Below are 17,419 nucleotides of genomic sequence, written 5' to 3' on the forward strand. Positions count from 1 at the left end.
CTCGCGGGCTCTAGAGCGCAGGCACAACTTGTGCCACACAGGCTTAGTTGCTCCGCGGCACGTGGGATCTTCCCGGACCGGGATTCGAACCCATGTTCCCTGCATTGGCAGGTGGATTCTTAACCACTGCGCCACCAGGGAAGTCCCAAGGAGAACAGTTTATTGGCTATTTGTATTCGTACATATGATTTATCGGCCTCAGATTTTACTGTTTCCCAGGCCATGCAAATATTGGACAAACCTGAGGATGGGAAGACAAAATGACGTGGGGTCAAGAGGAACACAGGGGGTGCTGTCAGTGCTCCTCACAGATCTCCTCCCACCTTCTGAAATCCCCCTGTGCTCCCCACCTTGTCCCTCCCCACCGCTACCCCCAGCAGCTTGCCAGCTGGGAGGGTCCCCCACCTGGGGCAGCTCTTAGCCAAGGATGGGGGTACTGAGGGAAGAAGAAAGCCTGGCTCCCTGGCCTCTGGTAGAGGGGCTCCAAGGAAGATTTTTTTTTAATTAATTAATTAATTGGTTTGTTTTTATTTTTGGCTGTGTTGGGTCATCCTTGCTGCGCGCGGGCTTTCTCTAGTTGTGGCAAGCGGGGGCTACTCTTTGTTGCGGTGCTTGGGCTTCTTATTGCAGTGGCTTCTCTTGTGGCGTGCGGGCTCTAGAGCGCAGGCTCAGTAGTTGTGGCGCGTGGGCTTAATTGCTCTGCGGCGTGTGAGATCTTCCCGGGCCAGGGCTCGAACCCATGTCCCCTGCATTGGCAGGTGGATTCTTAACCACTGTGCCACCAGGGAAGCCCCTCCATGGATGATTTTGCTGCAGAGCGCTCTGACCAGGCCAGGCTGAGACAGCACTGGCGTGGCCTCAGCCTTGCCTGTCTCCTCCCTTTCCCTGTCCTGCTTCCCACTCCCTGCTGGTTTCTCCCCAGAGCACTCCTGAACACATCACTGGCACAAAAACCTCCTCTCAGAGTTTGCTTCTTGAGCATCTGATGGAAGATAGGCTTTGGAGGGTTTCAGTTTTGTTTTGTTTTCTGTTTTGAAGGAAGGAGAAATTACAGCATGTTTTGTATGCTGAGGGGGATGACGTGGGAGAGAGGGGAAGGATAACAGAGCAGAAAGGAGATAGAGGGAGGGCTGTGGAGGTGACATCTTTGAGTAAGCAGGATGGCATGTTTCCTGCACAAGGCACTGACTCTTTGGAGTAACACGGGCAGCTCACCCATTGTTGATGGGAGAGAAACCAGCGAATGAGGGTTAGGGTGCCTGTGGGCGGGGAGACTTGGTGATGGAAGGTGGAAGTCTCTTCTGATCACTTTGCTTAGAGAAATGAGTGAGACAGACCATGAAATGAAAGTGAGGGGCGTGGAGGATACTAGAGGTCTGAGCAGACAAAAGAAGGTTTAAAATAGTCTGAGAAAGCAAAAGGGTGACAGAACTAGGGAAATGTCACACAATTGCCAGGAAACACTGAACACCATTTGAGGTTTGTGGTCATCGGCTTTAAGTGAGACCAGTCTGCAACATTGTGGTTTTACACCAGCCATAACCAAGAATTCCAGTACAAACGTGGAGTAAGCAGACATATATGATTAACCAGTTTGGATTCTAGGACTGAAGGAAAGGCAAGGGTGTTGAGGGTTGGTGCAAGAGAGTGAGTTTAATGATGACACACGGACTCTAGTTGGGTAAAGAGGGAGTAAGGGAGTGAGGGGTGATGTTGACATTGGAAAGATGGCAGATAGGGTCAGTGGACTGACTAGAGGCCTCCATGGCTCTGAAGACAGCTGAAGGGAGTGTCCTAGAGGAAGTGAGATGGAATTGTAGGAGGTGGTTGTCAGAGAGGGGCACACTTGACGCTGAGACTCGGGTGGAAGTACAGATATTGGTAATGACAAAGCGTACTGGATTCGTGACTGAGCAGACATGGAGGTTAGGCTCACTTAAAGGGGGTGGGGAAGATCAGGGATAAATGCAGAGTGAAATAATGGGAAAGTGTATGCCAAAATAGAATTATAAGCGAATGAACTCTTCTTCTTTGTGTGTTCTTGTATTTCCCCAATATTCTACAATGAACATATATCACTATATAAGCAGAAAAAAATTATTAAGTAAAATTAAAGACACTACTCAGAGGTAAAAAGGAAAAAATGTCTTTATTTATTGGTAAGGTAGTTACTACTATTTACAAGTACTCAGTCCACAAAACTCATAGTTATTCCCATTCTAGAATTGTACCAGTATTTCCAGGCATCTTACAGCATCATTTTATTTTTTATTTTTTATTTTTTTTACAGATTTTTTTTTTTAATTTTTTTTTAACCCCACATTTGTTTATTTATTTATTTTTGGCTGTGTTGGGTCTTCGTTTCTGTGCGAGGGCTTTCTCTAGTTGTGGCAAGCGGGGGCCACTCTTCATCGCGGTGCGCGGGCCTCTCACTGTCGCGGCCTCTCTTGTTGCGGAGCACAGGCTCCAGACGCGCAGGCTCAGTAGTTGTGGCTCACGGGCCTAGTTGCTCCGTGGCATGTGGGATCTTCCCAGACCAGGGCTCGAACCCATGTCCCCTGCATTAGCAGGCAGATTCTCAACCACTGCGCCACCAGGGAAGCCCTACAGCATCATTTTAAATAAGACCAAATGAGAGATGTGAGTTTCACAGTGTATAATATATACTTTGTTTCAAGAAATTCTTATTTTAAAATGCACATATATTTTGCTTTGTTGTATTTGCATTTGCACTAAGAAACCCTGAAATTATCTATGGGATGAGGAGGACAGGGGACCAGGCAGTCTGTGCAGAGAAATGGGGGCAAGACTTTTCTTGAACTCCCTTTCATATTTTCTTATCTTCGAACAATGTAAAGATAGCACCTTTTCAAAAATAAATTTAAACAGTAAAATTTAATATAATCTAAAAATTTTAATAGAAAAACCCTCTTTTAAATTTTCATACATGCAAAAGTTATGTTAAATACAATGTTTGTATTGCCAAATGGGTCTTTCTTTAAACAGGAAATTCCCTTATTGCTTTTTTAAAAGGGTTCTACTTTCAGAAATTTAGTTTCTGTTTAAAGATACGAATATATCCCTATATTTTTACCACATCTTTAAGAGCAAACTGCAGACTTTTGACAAGACTCAGACCCTACCAGGAAAAAGTTAAAAAAAAAAAACTTGTCACATACAACATATACCTCACCAGACGATAGTTACCCTTGCTTGGTATGTCTCCAAGAGTTTAGAACCCGTGGTTCTAAGTACATTCTAAGGGGGCAGATTCAAGTCCAACAGAGAAAAAGACATTAAAGCTGTCCGCAGGTGAAACCAGATGGCAGGATTGCAAAGCAAGAGATACACAGGATTGCAAAGCCTCCACTAACAGCTGTGAGACTTTGGTAAGTTTAACACTCTGAAGGCTGGACCACAGGGTCTCTCAAATCCATGACTCTGTGTGTGGTGTGAGTTCCCTCTGCTGGAAGAGTTAAGGGGAGGGATGGTGAAGTAGAGTCTATAGGGTTGAGAGGATAGACTGCAGCAAGTTTCAAACAGATTAACCACTGACACTTGACAATAAACCTGAGAATCCCCAGCCATGGACCCTAATCTATGCTACATTTAAAAGTGCAATGTAAAGTTCATCACTTTCTGTGAGCACCCGGATGTGAGCACAGAAGTCATGTGACAGTACTCAAATACGAGGTGGTCATACGGAAGAGAAGGGCACTTGTATTAATTTTTAAAGATTACCCCCACAAGGAATGACAACATTTAAAAATGAAGGTGGAGGACTCTCAGACCCTGAAGATAAATCCACAAAAACCTAAGGGCCCAAGAATTTCAGGTTGAGAACTTGACTACGTCACTCAGAAAATATCCGACCTGGAAAATTTTGTTAATCCGATATGGCACACAAGTCGTCTATAAAATGAGGTAAATGTTTACTTTGGGTCACCTCAGCGGAGACTTGATCACTGATCTTTGGCTGCTATTCAGCCTATTCACTGTTGTGTTAAACGGATCAGTGTCTGGTCTGATTGGTCAGTAACCACAATGTACTAGTTGCGTATATGTTTAAATTACCTGAATACTGGGGGAATAATTATATTGCTAAGGGAAATGCCACGATAACAAACCTGCCCACCACCATGGTGAGTCCCTGAAGCAGACGCCACTAGGATGCTATAGTGACTAATAGTCCTAATAATACTATACACCGGTAGTATCATTATTAAATAACTAACATCTGCATAATACTCTATCAAAAGTGTTCATGCCTTTCATTTTGTTTGGTAGAAGCCAAACTTTTGAGCGATAAAGAGAAAAGAAAAGAAAAAATTAACTACAGCTCTTGTAGGTTGAGCAAAACTAGGCAAAATATACAGAAACCTTATTCCATCTGCCATTTTCATCATAAATGTCTGGACAGACAATGGCTGTAGGGACTGCCAAATGGTTGTGATCAATCACTTCCTTTTGTCTCTGGACTCTAAATTCACACACACACACACACACACACACACACACACAGATACAGACAAGGGCCAAGTGTGTATATGCTCCATTTAGGAAAAATGAGCCAAGAACGATTGCACTCCTGCTGTCTGTATAGACCCATGACTCACAGGCATAAACGTCTAGTGATTCCTCACATGCTTGCTGGAGGCCTCTGTAAAGAAAGCTCATGGAAAGTTTCCTGATTCTAGAGTTTAACCCTGCACATGCACTAAGTTCCAGTGAAACAGAAATATAAACTAGACCACAGGCCCAGGACTTCAACATCAAGCCCCACATATTTCTGATGCAGGAGAATTCATCACCTGTGCTGCCCAGCTGGACTCAGAGCCAAGAGCTGGCCTGGTTGTTCCTCAGTCAGAGAATATCAGCGGGTGTTGCTACTGTTGATTTGAAGCTAAAAGTCAGCAGGAATTAGATGCAAAGGAACTCAAACTCTGCTACTTCCATTAAGGTTACTACCAGAATACAGCTACCATAGGCCTTATATGCACCACGCCACAATTAGATTTAAACCTTAATCCTCCCAACAGATAATACTTCTCTGCTATATAGATAAGGCTCAAAAAACTAGCTTGACTTAGTGTCTCAGAGCAAGGAAATCACAGCATACAACAGAAACCCAAGGCTTCTCTCGCCAGACCCTTTGCTCTTTCCTCTGTACCAAATCATCCTTCAACTAGCAAAGGACTGTTAAATGGCCAAAAGCTGTGTATATCCAATTGGACAAAGACTGTACCCACCAGCTGTTAGCTTTGACATGTATGAACAATGATTTTGGAAGATCATCCTGACATATATGACATTTGTTTCCTTGGTCAACCTACATTCAAATCCATGTAATTACTAGCTACATTATAACAAGGTTCTTATGAATATTTCTCATTGCAAATTTGCCAGACTTTAATCTGACTTTCATAAAAATAATTATAAAATCAAGCATCACTGAGTTATTTTTTCTTCCTTCCCTGACATCTTTCATGAGCACCTACATATCCAAGAAATGTTCATAAAGTCCTGTTATGACCCATGACATTCCAGTTCAGTTAAGTGGGAAATAAAATCCTGTAAACGATAGCTGGCTGGACGTTGTAGCAAATCACTCTGTCTCCTTGGGCTTTAGTTTCTTCGTCTATAAATGAAGTCATTAACCACAGGACTTTCAATCTCCCTCCTTCCAGGAACTAACATTTAATTCCTTCCAAGAATTAAAAATTCCTCTTGAAATTAAAAAAAAAAAAAAGTTCAGTACATAGGAGTGTTCACAACCTTAATTTTTAAAGTATCAAGGCTTCCATACAGAGCTTCCCCCTCCAGAAGGCATAGCCAGACACTGCCTGGCCAGAGAGAGCAACAAGCCCTGTGAACACAGTCCCTGAGGCTACCTCTCTCCTCATCACTTTGGGTCAGAGGAGCAGAGTGTGTTAGAGCTAAGGCAGGGGCTGTTGACTACAGTCAGCTGCCAACCCTGAGGACTCTGACCGAGAGAGATGCTGTGTGCAGATTTAGTCCTGATTCAAGCCTCACCTGAAGCCAGTCTCCGCGTTCATGTGTTTTCAGGTGAAAGAAGCCACCAATTTTCTTTTTTGCTTTAGTTGGTGTGAGGTGGGTGTTCTGTCAGCGGCGTCTGAAAGGGTCCTGACCAACATGGAATTTAATCCAAGGTTGTAAAGTTTGTGCTCCCAGAGCAGCTGAATGTGTCTGTCTTCATGCTGAGCTGTCATCTTCTGAGAGCCAACCCTGTTCCCGGCCCAAGAGAAACATTGCCTGCAGAAACACCTTCCTTACACTAAAGCAGGAAATGGGTGTGGCATAGATCAAATTTTAGGGGAGAACAAGGAGAGGGTCATTGAACCATGATCTCATCATCTTCCAGTGTCCAAAACAAGACCATTCAGAGGGGATACAGAATTATAACAAGGGGTGAGCATATATAGAAGGAAAATCTAAGCTCAGTCAAGGCCAAACAGTGGTTCTGAGCTAAAAGGAACCTTAAAATACACCAGGTCCCACCTTTTACTTCACAGATGCACAAACCGAGGCTAATCACTTTTTTCTCGGGGTACACAACTAAATTCAAGACTACAGTCCAAGGCTTCAACAAAGAAAGTTTTCTACCATTTAGACTTAACAAGAAAAAAAAAAAAAAAAGATTTTCTTGTGTCAGAAGATAGGGCATGTTCTTCTACTAGAAAGACAGGTGGCCAGCTCACTACCTGTCACTGATTTCTATGACGGGTGGGAGGTTGGAAGCGATGCCCAAAGTGTCCTTTCAAGTGTAAGTGTCGATCAAAACTTTCTACTATAGTAAAAGTTCTTCCTGTGGCACAGGGAATACTACTTTTTTACGTAGTGTGAAAGCAGGCTGAGGCATCTGTTTTTTTTTTCCGTGTTTGTCCGCTTGTCGACTCACATCATCGTTGACAGCAGTAAGAATGGATAAGATATCTTCCTGTCTGCAGGCAGAAAAGAAAATATATTTTCAACCAGGAGATAGAAATCACATACCAGGTCTTAGAAAACAGATTTTAAAATATGTGGCTTCTTCCCAGTCTAGCATGCCAAGATTCTAACTGGAATTTTGCCAAATATAAAGAAACATTTTTTCTGAAATTAAAAAAGAAATGCTAAATTATATAAAAATTTTCAATTCTACAGTCAGTATTTAAGAACATCATAATAATAATCACACCTTGCATTTTAATGCACTTAGTCCACAAAGACATTTTGCATATAATTATTTTTCTGTGTTCTTCCTTCAAGCTGGTAGGTAGGTAGGTAGATAGATAGATAGATAGATAGATAGATAGATAGACTAGGAGGTGATAGAAATATATATAGAGAGAGCCTACTATTAATAATACCCTCTCTATTCTAGGTTTTGGGAGGGATAAAGGGCAAACATGACACAATTCCTGAACTTAAACACTTAGAATACAGACATGAAACATGTACCAAGGTTAGCATAGAGACAAACTCCATAATACAAGGCAGAATGTGATCAACACTGCATGAAAAGTAGGTCAAAGTTCCCCTGCAAATTCTGAGGAGAAGACAGTGCCTCTGGCTGGGAGAAGAAGAGAAGACTCCATAGAGGAGGCAGCATTTGATCCAGGGCTTGTGGGCATTTACCAGAATGTTCTGGGGGTGGGCAATACATATCACTGGAAGCAAAGCATAGGCTCTGGAGACAGAGCTCAAGTTTGAATCATGCCTTCATGACTGGTTCTCAACACCTGCATCCTGCATCACACTAGCTGCTCTCTCTGTCCCCAGATCTCCCTGTGGCTGACTCATCATTCAGTCTTACTTGAAATATCTATCGCCTCTACCAGGAAGCCTTCTCAAGTAGCTCCCTGCTCCACACTCTATATCATTATCCTGTTTTGCTTTTCATAGCAGGTATTACTTCCCCAAATTATCTCACTAATTCAAATATTCATTTACTTACATTTTTATTATCTGTCTTCCTGTCACTGAGCGGTAAGCCCCATGGAGAAGGGATCTTGTCTCTCTTGTTCACAGCGATACCCCGAGCCCCCAGCTCAGTACCCAGTACAGTAGGCACATAGCAGGTCCTTGATAGTGCATTTTCCCTGATGCCATAGGAATTGGTCTTTGATGGAGAAGTTGGTAAAGAAGAAGGAAAAGCCAAGGTGACTCAAGGCTCCCATCCTGGTTCCCAATCTTGAATTCCCAGAATTGGAACCGTTCCTAGCAACGGGGATTCAGGAGTAGGAACCCCTGGAGAGGGCTAAGAAAATGAGTTCAGGACTGTGCATACTGAATGTGAGGCCCAAAGGCAACAGAGGCGTGGGATGTCTGGCAGGCTGTGAGAAATGCATAGGACTGACCCAAAGAATGAGGTTGACTCAACCCGGCACTCACTGGTCCAGCAAATACTTATCAACCTCAACAGTGTATCAGGTACTGTGTCGGGTGCTGAGGATATAAGGTTAAATGAAACATCTCTGCCTTTCAGAAACTCAGAGATGGCAATTTGGGAGATGTTTTCATGGAGTTGCCAGTGGCTACCAGGTATAGCTAAAGCTGCCAAAAGGGGCTACAGAGAGAGAGCAAAGAAGAGGGGCTGGGGGCAGAACCTTGGTGAATGCCCATTTCCATTGTACCAGGTAAAGAGCACGTGACAGAGACAGAGGAAAGTTGTCAGAGCAGTGGCAGGAAACCAAGGGTATTATAATGCCAAAGGCAGCACACGGGCATTCAGTAAATATAAGTGATTGATAATAAATAAATGAAGGAACAAATAAAAGGCCTCCCTGCCTATACTGATGCTGTTCCCTCTCCCCAGAATGTCTTTCACCCTGATTATTCACCTAACATCTATTTGGCATCTCTAGAAGCTTCCCCTGATCCTCCAAATCTGGGTGAGGTGCTAGTTCCATATGTTCCCATAACACCTATGCTTTACAATGTATATTTACCATAGGGAATGATCTTCCCCATATACTTGTCCGTTTTTCCAGATTGTGACAACTTGAGGACAGGGACTGTGTCTTTCTGTAAATTCTGTATCTTCCTTTCCAGTTACGTGCCAGTGCTCAGTACAGGTGTGTTGGATGGGTGGATGGATGGATGAATGGATGCATGGATGGATGCATGGGTGGGTGGATAGATGGATGAACAGGTAGGTGGATAGATGAATGAATGAACAGGTAGGTGAATGGAACAACTCAAAACTCTCACCTTGGGACCAAGTCCTTCAGATGATTATACAGAGATTGGATATACCAGCTACCTTCCTCCATGTGCCGAAAGGACACGTAGCCAGGGACAGTGGCCAGGCCAAGAAGGAAATCCGCCTCAACGGGAACACTGTCCAGAAGGGAAGGGGGCACGTGCTCAGGATTTACTGCATCTGCTTCAATGGATACGGAAGGTTGTATTTCTTCACCTTGACAGGCCTGTATGAAAAAGAGTTTGGGTTTGTGAGCCAGAGCAGGACACTGCTGAGCTGTGAAGTGAGACGTGATCTGCCGGATGGGAATGAGGTTCCCATCAGAAGAGTAGACAGCTCCAAATTTCCCATGGGTCAGAACACAGAACACAAAGCAGTCTCCATCAGCATGGCCTGGATGAGTCTGAAAATACTTCAGAACCTTCTCTAGGTGGTCTTTAGTCACATTGACATAAATATGCACGGTGAACCCAAGCCACTGAAACACGCGCTTCAGGCACTCTGTGAAAAAGGAGAGAAAGGGGAAGAAGTGAAATGGAGGGAAAGAAAACAAAACAAAGGGGTGAAACAATGCTAGTAGTTATAAAAATCTGCATAGCAAATTGGCTGAAGCTTTGGATGTTTTTTCTACTTTCATAACAATAAAATTTTACAATTAACCTACCTTTTTATAGTAGCCACAGTGCTATCACAATGATCCTGTGAGTCAGCAGAGGCCAGAATTTTATCCTATTTCACAGATGAGGAAGCTGAGGCCCCATGAATCTCCCACACAATCACAAACCTGGTTAGTGGTGGAGGCACAACTCTAACCCAGGTTGTCTCATCTGACCCAGGTGCTGTCTCCCAACCAGAGTCGTAAATGGTCAGGGACTCTGGTCACTCTTTAAGCAGGTCGGTGACCCCAGGAGCTATGGTCTGAAAGTCTGTGTTCCCCCTCAACCCCCAAGGTGAGGGTATGAGGAAGTGGAGCCTTTGGGAGGTGCTTAGGTCATCAGGGTGGAGCCCATTAAGAAGACCCCAAAGAGCAATCTGGCCCTGGACGCTGAGTAAGGTTACAGAGAGAAGACGGCCATCTGGGAAGTGGGCTCTCACCAGATACCGAAATGCCAGAGCCTTGATCTTGGACTTCCCAGTCTCCAGAACTGTGAGAAATAAATGTTTGCTGTTTAAAAGGCATCTAATGGTATTAGACGCCATTGGATGGACTAAGACACCAGGAATATACAGGAAGCTTAGAAACATTTCTGATATCATCCTTATATTTACATAGAAGATAAAAACTACAGAAAAAAATGTGAAAATAAAAAGTGATTTTAAGATTTCTAACTTGCGTCTCATGCACTTCCAGACTTTCTTACCAGCATCTTTATTGGTCCCTGGTCTTTCTGACAGTGAGGTAAAACTGTGGTTATTGACAACAACACAATACCCTCTGTGTTTCCGATCCATCCTGTACACAGCTGTCTCCTTGAAAGAAGAAGAGACAGGAACCACTTATTAGGGAATCCTCATTTTAAGGGTTTAATGTTTCTAACCAACCACTCCATTTATCAGTACCAAAGGCAGAGAGTTCTCAAGACCCTGGTCCTGATCTGGAATTAACGATTAATTCCAAGGTAGAATGCCAGGTCCTCATTAAAATTCAAAGTTCACCTGTTTTGACTGCAGAATGTGAATTCGCAGTGTTAAATAATAAAATATGTATTTTTAACTTTGGCAAACCCAGGGTTTATGCAAAAGCATCTTTCTTGTTGGATTAGCAAAGTGAAGAAAGCATAGGTAAGGATCTAACAAGACAACAAAAATATCAAATGGTAATTTGTTTTTTAAAATGGTAGGATTCTAGAGTGATCTGATTCCTCCAAAAACAGAGAAATCTCTTTTGTAGAGATCACAGTGTGAATTTTAAAATATGTGCAATTGTTTTTGAAGATTACTGTAAATAGCATTTGATTACAAATTAGCTGAGTTGGCTTCAGCAGGGCCTCTCTGTGGCTACAATGATCTCCTGAAAACATGGTACAGCTTTGATCCAAGCAGAAAAGAAGTGGCTTCAGTCGATGAAAAAGAAATTCCCCTCTCTTCATATTTCAGAGGATATGCATGACTGAAAGGGCGATAACATCACCTCCATAGCCAGAGGTCAACACACTTCTAATTATTACAGAAAAAGGGGAAAAGAACAGAGACAATCACACAGAGACGGGAAGAAGAACCAAGATGGAAACAGAAATCTGAGCCCACAGAGTCCTTAAGGGCTGGACCCTAGTTGGAGAAGACCTGAGGAAACAGTGCAAACCTTTGTACTGGTTTCACAAGTTAGAGTGTCAACGGATGCTCCCAACATCTCCACGGAGACCGGGGTTTCTCTGTCACCTAGAAAGACAAGTACTCAGATTCTTCACATAGCTTTCCCCAAACACTTAGATTTCCTTACAGAGGATGGGTTGGAATCAGCTCAAGTGTTTCTAGTTAAAAGTTTGGTTGGGTTGAGTCAACATTTATCTGTCACTGGATAGAGGCTGGGCAGACACCAAAAAGAAAGGGGGGTGGGGGAAAGGCCCAGTGACCCAATTTGGGCAGAGCAAAAATCACCACAGCCCTGGGATCAATTTAGTCATGGCTTTGGCATTGGCTGCAGACTGCACTGCTTTGAAGTGCACCTGCAAACTCCCTGGTTCCTCCGGATAAGAATCCTTCATAGAGAGAGGAAGCCAAAGATGAATTGTCAGATGACAGTAAAGGGAAAATGTGACTTGAAGCTTTTCTTCTCCCACACACGCCTGGCAAGTTTTCAGTAGAATCCGGAAGCTCTGCCCTCGTCTGTGAGGCCTGAGTTAGCTATTAACCACGGTGAAGGGTCAGTCCTGGGCACTCAGCTCAGGCTGAGCAAGTCCAGGATCCTCCAGACCAGAGAATCTACCAAATGGGACCCCCGCTGCAGTCCTCCTGCGCACCTGTAAATTCCCCCTCAACGTGGGAGAAGGTAACTCTCCAGCGAAGACAGGTCTCAACTTTGAAACGGCAGAACTGCAGCACTGAAGGAAACATGCTTGTTTTTCAGAAGTGAAACCATTGCCTGAGCTCTTGTAGCTGCAAGGGGTTAGAGCCAGGTCCTCAGAGGGTGTGATCTGGAGTCAGACTGCCAATTTCAAATCCCAGCTGCACTCCATTCTAGCTGTGTGATCTTCAGCAAAGCACCAGACCTTTTGGGTCTCAGTTTCCTCATCATTAAATGGGAATAACAGTGGTACCTATCTCCAGGTGACTGGATTATTAAAGGAGATAAGTCCTAGGAAGCTCTTAGAACAGTGGCTGGCACATGATAAGAGCTCAGTAACAATAATTCTCATCCACATCATATCATGCAGCCTCCCAGATAGGCAGAAAGAGAAAAGTCCCTAGGAAAGTGGGGTGTATTGGACTCTGAAGTTTAAATTTCCAGGAAAAAAAGAAATGAGGAATGGACACATCACAGAGAGAACACCAGAACCCTGACTGTTTGTAAGCAGTTTAGCCCAGTGGTTTTTCAAGGTCATGGTTTCTGGGCAAGGATTCAGAGCATTAAACACACTGGTGCCAAGTCCCTGCCTCTGACCGCCTCTTTCCCTCTGAAAAATACAAGCAGCATCTGGAGCCATACTATTCTACAGAGTCAATATTCTGCTGCTGCTGCTGGCCTGAGGGCTTCTGCCCGCCAAGGGCTCCATCCCTCCCCACAGCGGGTGACCTCATTCTGAAGGGTGGAGGGAGACCAGCTCTGCATTCCCCAGATGCTGGTAGGCTAGGCTTTCCAAGTAGAAACCACCCAGTCCTCGCCATCCGCCCCCATGGAAAAGCCTGGTATAATCCACGCATTCAGTGGCTTGCCCTGAATTAGAATAAGAACTGAATTCTCCACTAATGTGTAAGCCTTCTCCCAAGTCATCCCAAATTGCTTGGTATGTATCAAATATATCTATCTGGCATACTGATCCAAGTTATAAAAAGTGTATTAGAGGGAATTCCCTGGCCGTCCAGTGGTTAGGACTCGGCACTTTCACTGCGGGGGAGCCCAGATTCAATCCCTGGTCAGGGAACTAAGATCCTGCAAGCCGCGCAGTGAGGCAAAAAAAAAAAAAAAAAAAAAAAAAAGTGTATTAGAAACACCTACCATTACTCTGTGCATGCTCGTCTTGCCAGGACACCTCCTGTTGAGGCAAGAGGAAATTCATGAATTGCAGGAAATTCACACAGTTAGGGTAAGGGCTGAAAATCTAGGCTTGATTCAGAGAAGAAAAAATACCCGATCCCCAGCCATAGAAAAAGTCACTAGCAGGTAACAAGAAAAGAATCAACGTCTTCCTTCCAAACAGGAAGGTTCACCAAGACACAGTGGCAAAAGTATATGACACATACACAAAGATATTTATTCACTGCAGCATTATTTGGAATAACTGAAGACTGGAAATAACCCTAATGTTGACCAACAGGGAGTGGTCGAAAGAACGACAGTTCATCACACAGTGTGGTAGATACTGTGACATGAAAGAAGTAATGTGAAGATTGGTATTTAGTGTGCTCCCTCTCTTATAATAAAGGAGAGATTCGAGTGGGTTTTTTTCAATAGGATAAATCAGAAAACTAATAAAAATGGTAATCTATGGGGGGAGGAGAAGCAAGCCAGGGATGCAATGCAGACTTCTCTGAGTGTACTCAATAGTTTTTCCTTTTAGTTTTATAAAATTAAATACAAAATTGCAGCACAGTTTAGGGCCTTTGTGTTTTCTGCATCCACTCCCCATCCACTCCACTCCCACCACCCCCAGCCCTTAGGCTGCAGCTGAAAGCCCCAACGGGGACATGACCACGACGTTTTGGGGAAGGACTGGCTCTGCCACTGGCTGTGTGGTGGGAGGTACCAGGACATCTGTTTGACGTGACAGGCAAGTCACCCCCAAGTCACTGGGGGCGCCTCCCTGGTGGAGCCCACCAGGCTTCTGGCTGCAGGAGGGTGATTTCTCTTCGAGCCAGACCGGAGCTGCACCGCCTCACTCCCAAGCTGCCTGTGAGAAATGGAAGTCGTTTCTAAGGGGTGTGGCTCAGCCTTAATCTCTGAAGTGCTGCTGTTCCCGCTCTGAGGGAACAAAGGCGAAGAAGTTTAGTTTCACTTTCCAGAAGACTTCCTGCCTTTCTTTTTGCAAGACACATTTCCCTTTCTTCTGCACCCTAGAGTCCTCCTCAACAGCATCCAAGGGCCAGGCAGGCTGTTTTCTGGGTTTGCACAGTGGGATTTGAAAGCAGCTGAGTGAATTTTCTGGGATTAAAGGCATCACAGATACAGCACTGGGCTCAGCCCAGGCATCTCCAGGCCCCAGGTTTCTTTGGTTTGTCTCTTCCCTTGTGCTGATAAAATCAGCCAGAAAAAGGACTCGGAATAAGCTTTAGGGTCTGTCTGGCTCTCTTTGTCTGAGAATGTTGCATTCCCTGTTGATACCTCCCAAGTATCTGTGTCAGAGAGGAAAGAATGAATGCCCCATTGCCTGGCCATACTCGGTCTTCTTTCCAGTGTTTTCCAGAGGGGTCCAGTAAGGCCTTAAAAAGCAGCTGTTGTTATGTCTCCTCGTTAGAGGGCATGCATGTCTTTAAGAAAAGGCTAGGACACACTAAGAAATATTGATTTGGTTTTTAAACAAATTAGAGGATGCTGCTTGAAATACAGTTTCTTTTTGTTTTGTTTTGCTTTACAACCTAACTGTCCATCGACAGATGAATGGACCAAAAAATGGAGTATATATTTGTACAAAGGAATATCATTCAGCCCCAAGAAAGAAGGAAATCCTGCCATTTGCAAAAACGTGGATGAACCTGGCAGATGTTAGGCCAAGTGAAATAATCCAGACACAGAAAGAAAAAAATGTATGATCTCACTTACATGTGGAATCTAAACTAGTTGAACTCACAGGGTAGAATGGGGTTGTCAGAGGTTTGGTGGGGTGGAGGGGTACAGGTGAAAAAGTGGGGAGATATTGGTCAAAGCGTACAAAGCTTAGGTATAGGGGATGAATAAGTTCTGGGGATCTAATGTACAACATGGTGACTGTAGTTAACATAGTGTATTGTATACTTGACACTTGCTAAGAGGGTGGATCTTTTCTTTTTTTTTAACTTCTTTAATGGAGTGAAATACAGTTTTGATAAAAGAAATTTTCACATATTGAGGAACAGGGAAGTCATCCTGGCTTATACATGAGTTAACTTGAATTTTATGCTAACTACAACAGCCTGTTTGCGGCCTATCAAGCATACACTGTACATCTGCTTTAATTATTAAAGAAAAGGGTGCACTAACCAGAAGTAAAAAATGTCCATAGTTATGAAGATTAAATGCCTCCCTTCCTGGGACACCAATGCTGGTCCTCCTCTGATGATAAGACCATACAGACTTAGGTGCCAAGGCCATACCGACTCGCTGTGTATGTGCTGATCTGTTTTTATTTTTGTTTTTGAAACCTTGAAGGAAGGTTTCCCTGACTTTTTTGATGTTCTTTGCTCTGACAAGACATAAAACTGCTGAAAACCATGCTTCTCTGGAACAGTTCCTCAGAGTTATCTGAGAAACTGTCTTCCAGGCTATAGTCCTCAGTTTGGACCAAATAAAACCCTTTTCTATTCCTGTTATAGACTGTTTATTGTTTGTTTGTTTGTTTGTTTGTCAATAGTTTCTTCTCATTAAATGCAATTGTTGGCAGTACTCTTTTATATAAGAAAACCTTTCAGGTACATATGAAACATGAGATAATTTACCAAGTTTTAGTTTATCTCTCACTTCATGGAGAGAGACTGGTGGCCTAGATAACTTTCAAGACACCTTCCAACCCTGAGAGTCTATAAGCATGTGTGTAACGTGAGGTGCTGCCCTCCAAAGCCTCCTGCATTCCCAGCACCACCACGGCTATTCTCCGTCTTCATCTGGCCGTGACCAGGATCACCCAACAGCAACAAAACAGCAGCCCTTCAGAGGTTAAGGCTGAGCCACACGCCTTAGGAACTACTCAGGTGCTAGGAGGCAAAGGGGAAAGTCCTGTGTGTGTGTGCGCGCGCATGTGTGTTTCCCACTCGCAAATCAGTCTCTGAGCACAAAATCAGGTAAAAATGTGGGCAAGGGACAGAATTAAGCTGAGTAGGCAAAACAACTTTTGAGGGAGAAAAGAGGACTCCTGCTTACAGTAAAATGCTGAGTGGTAACATAAATGTGGAGAGAATACTGGAGTTTGAAAATCATTGCTTTTCAATCTTGCAAGAATCATCAATGGATGCTCAATCTAAGGTGACATTTTAATTCATTTCAAGGGAAAAAATAGTAACTTCATAAAATTAACTATATAGTGAAGAAATCAGACAACATCTGGACCAAATAATCAAAATTTAAATCATGAATAGGGAGCCAATGAACACCACATGCCTGCAGATGGGATGCCCTGAGAAAGATATGGTATCATTGATGTAATATTCCGGCCAGAATATACAGCTTGAATCTAATCATGAGGTAACACCACTCACACACACACGCACGCACGCACGCACACAAAGAGGAAAATTCTATTTTTTTAATAAAATGTGGTGGTGGTGGTGACTATATTCTTCAAAAGTGTCCATGTCATAAAAGAGGAAGAAAGTTGTGGAGATGAAAAGATTTAAGGAGACTAAAGAGACATGACAACTAAATACAATATATGATCCTAGACTGAATTATGTACTGGAGGGGAAAAAGCTATAAAACCTATAAAAGATATTATTGGGTTAATAGATAAAATTGAAATATGGACCATTGACTTGGTGAAACTTTTGTATAATTTAATAACTGTACTATAATCTGTAAAACAATATCCTTATTATTATGAAATATACACTGAAGTATTTAGGGGCAAAGAGCCATGATGTATGCAAGTTACTCTTAAAAAGTTCAGAAAAAATTATGTGTGTGCGTATACAAATAGATAAAGAGAGAGCACACAAATGATAAAGCAAATGGGACAAAAGTCACAACAGGTAGGTGAATCTGGGTAAACAAATTTTGTATTATTCACATTTTTTTCAACTTTTCTATAAGATTAAACATACTTCCAAATTTTAAAATAATAATTATAGCTGTAAAAATATGACACCATGAAAATAGTAAAGAAGCTATGAAAGAATTTTTTAAGAATTAAAAAATAAAACTTCCAGGGT

The 17,419-nt window shown here is 43.1% G+C and overlaps 1 protein-coding gene across 10 annotated transcripts in view; it reads right to left on the minus strand.

The window, feature by feature from the left end:
- Window positions 1–2,130: 2,130 nt before the first annotated feature.
- Window positions 2,131–17,419, minus strand: part of LOC309809248 (CASP8 and FADD-like apoptosis regulator) — a 91,896-nt gene continuing 76,607 nt past the window's right edge. For 9 of the 10 annotated variants that reach the window (XM_082630226.1, XM_082630231.1, XM_082630230.1 and 6 more), the window contains 5 exons: window positions 13,362–13,398; window positions 11,508–11,584; window positions 10,567–10,675; window positions 9,214–9,706; window positions 2,131–6,962 (listed from right to left, as the gene is read on the minus strand). In XM_082630226.1, coding sequence (XP_082486352.1) covers window positions 6,809–6,962; window positions 9,214–9,706; window positions 10,567–10,675; window positions 11,508–11,584; window positions 13,362–13,398 — 870 coding nt within the window. In that variant the 3' untranslated portion in view covers window positions 2,131–6,808. The remainder of the gene's footprint in view (window positions 6,963–9,213; window positions 9,707–10,566; window positions 10,676–11,507; window positions 11,585–13,361; window positions 13,399–17,419) is intronic. The other variant, XR_014294832.1, reaches the window with a different exon arrangement.

This window comes from Mesoplodon mirus (genome assembly GCF_964341445.2).
Source record: "Mesoplodon mirus genome assembly, chromosome: 8".
Lineage (NCBI taxonomy): Eukaryota > Metazoa > Chordata > Mammalia > Artiodactyla > Ziphiidae > Mesoplodon > Mesoplodon mirus.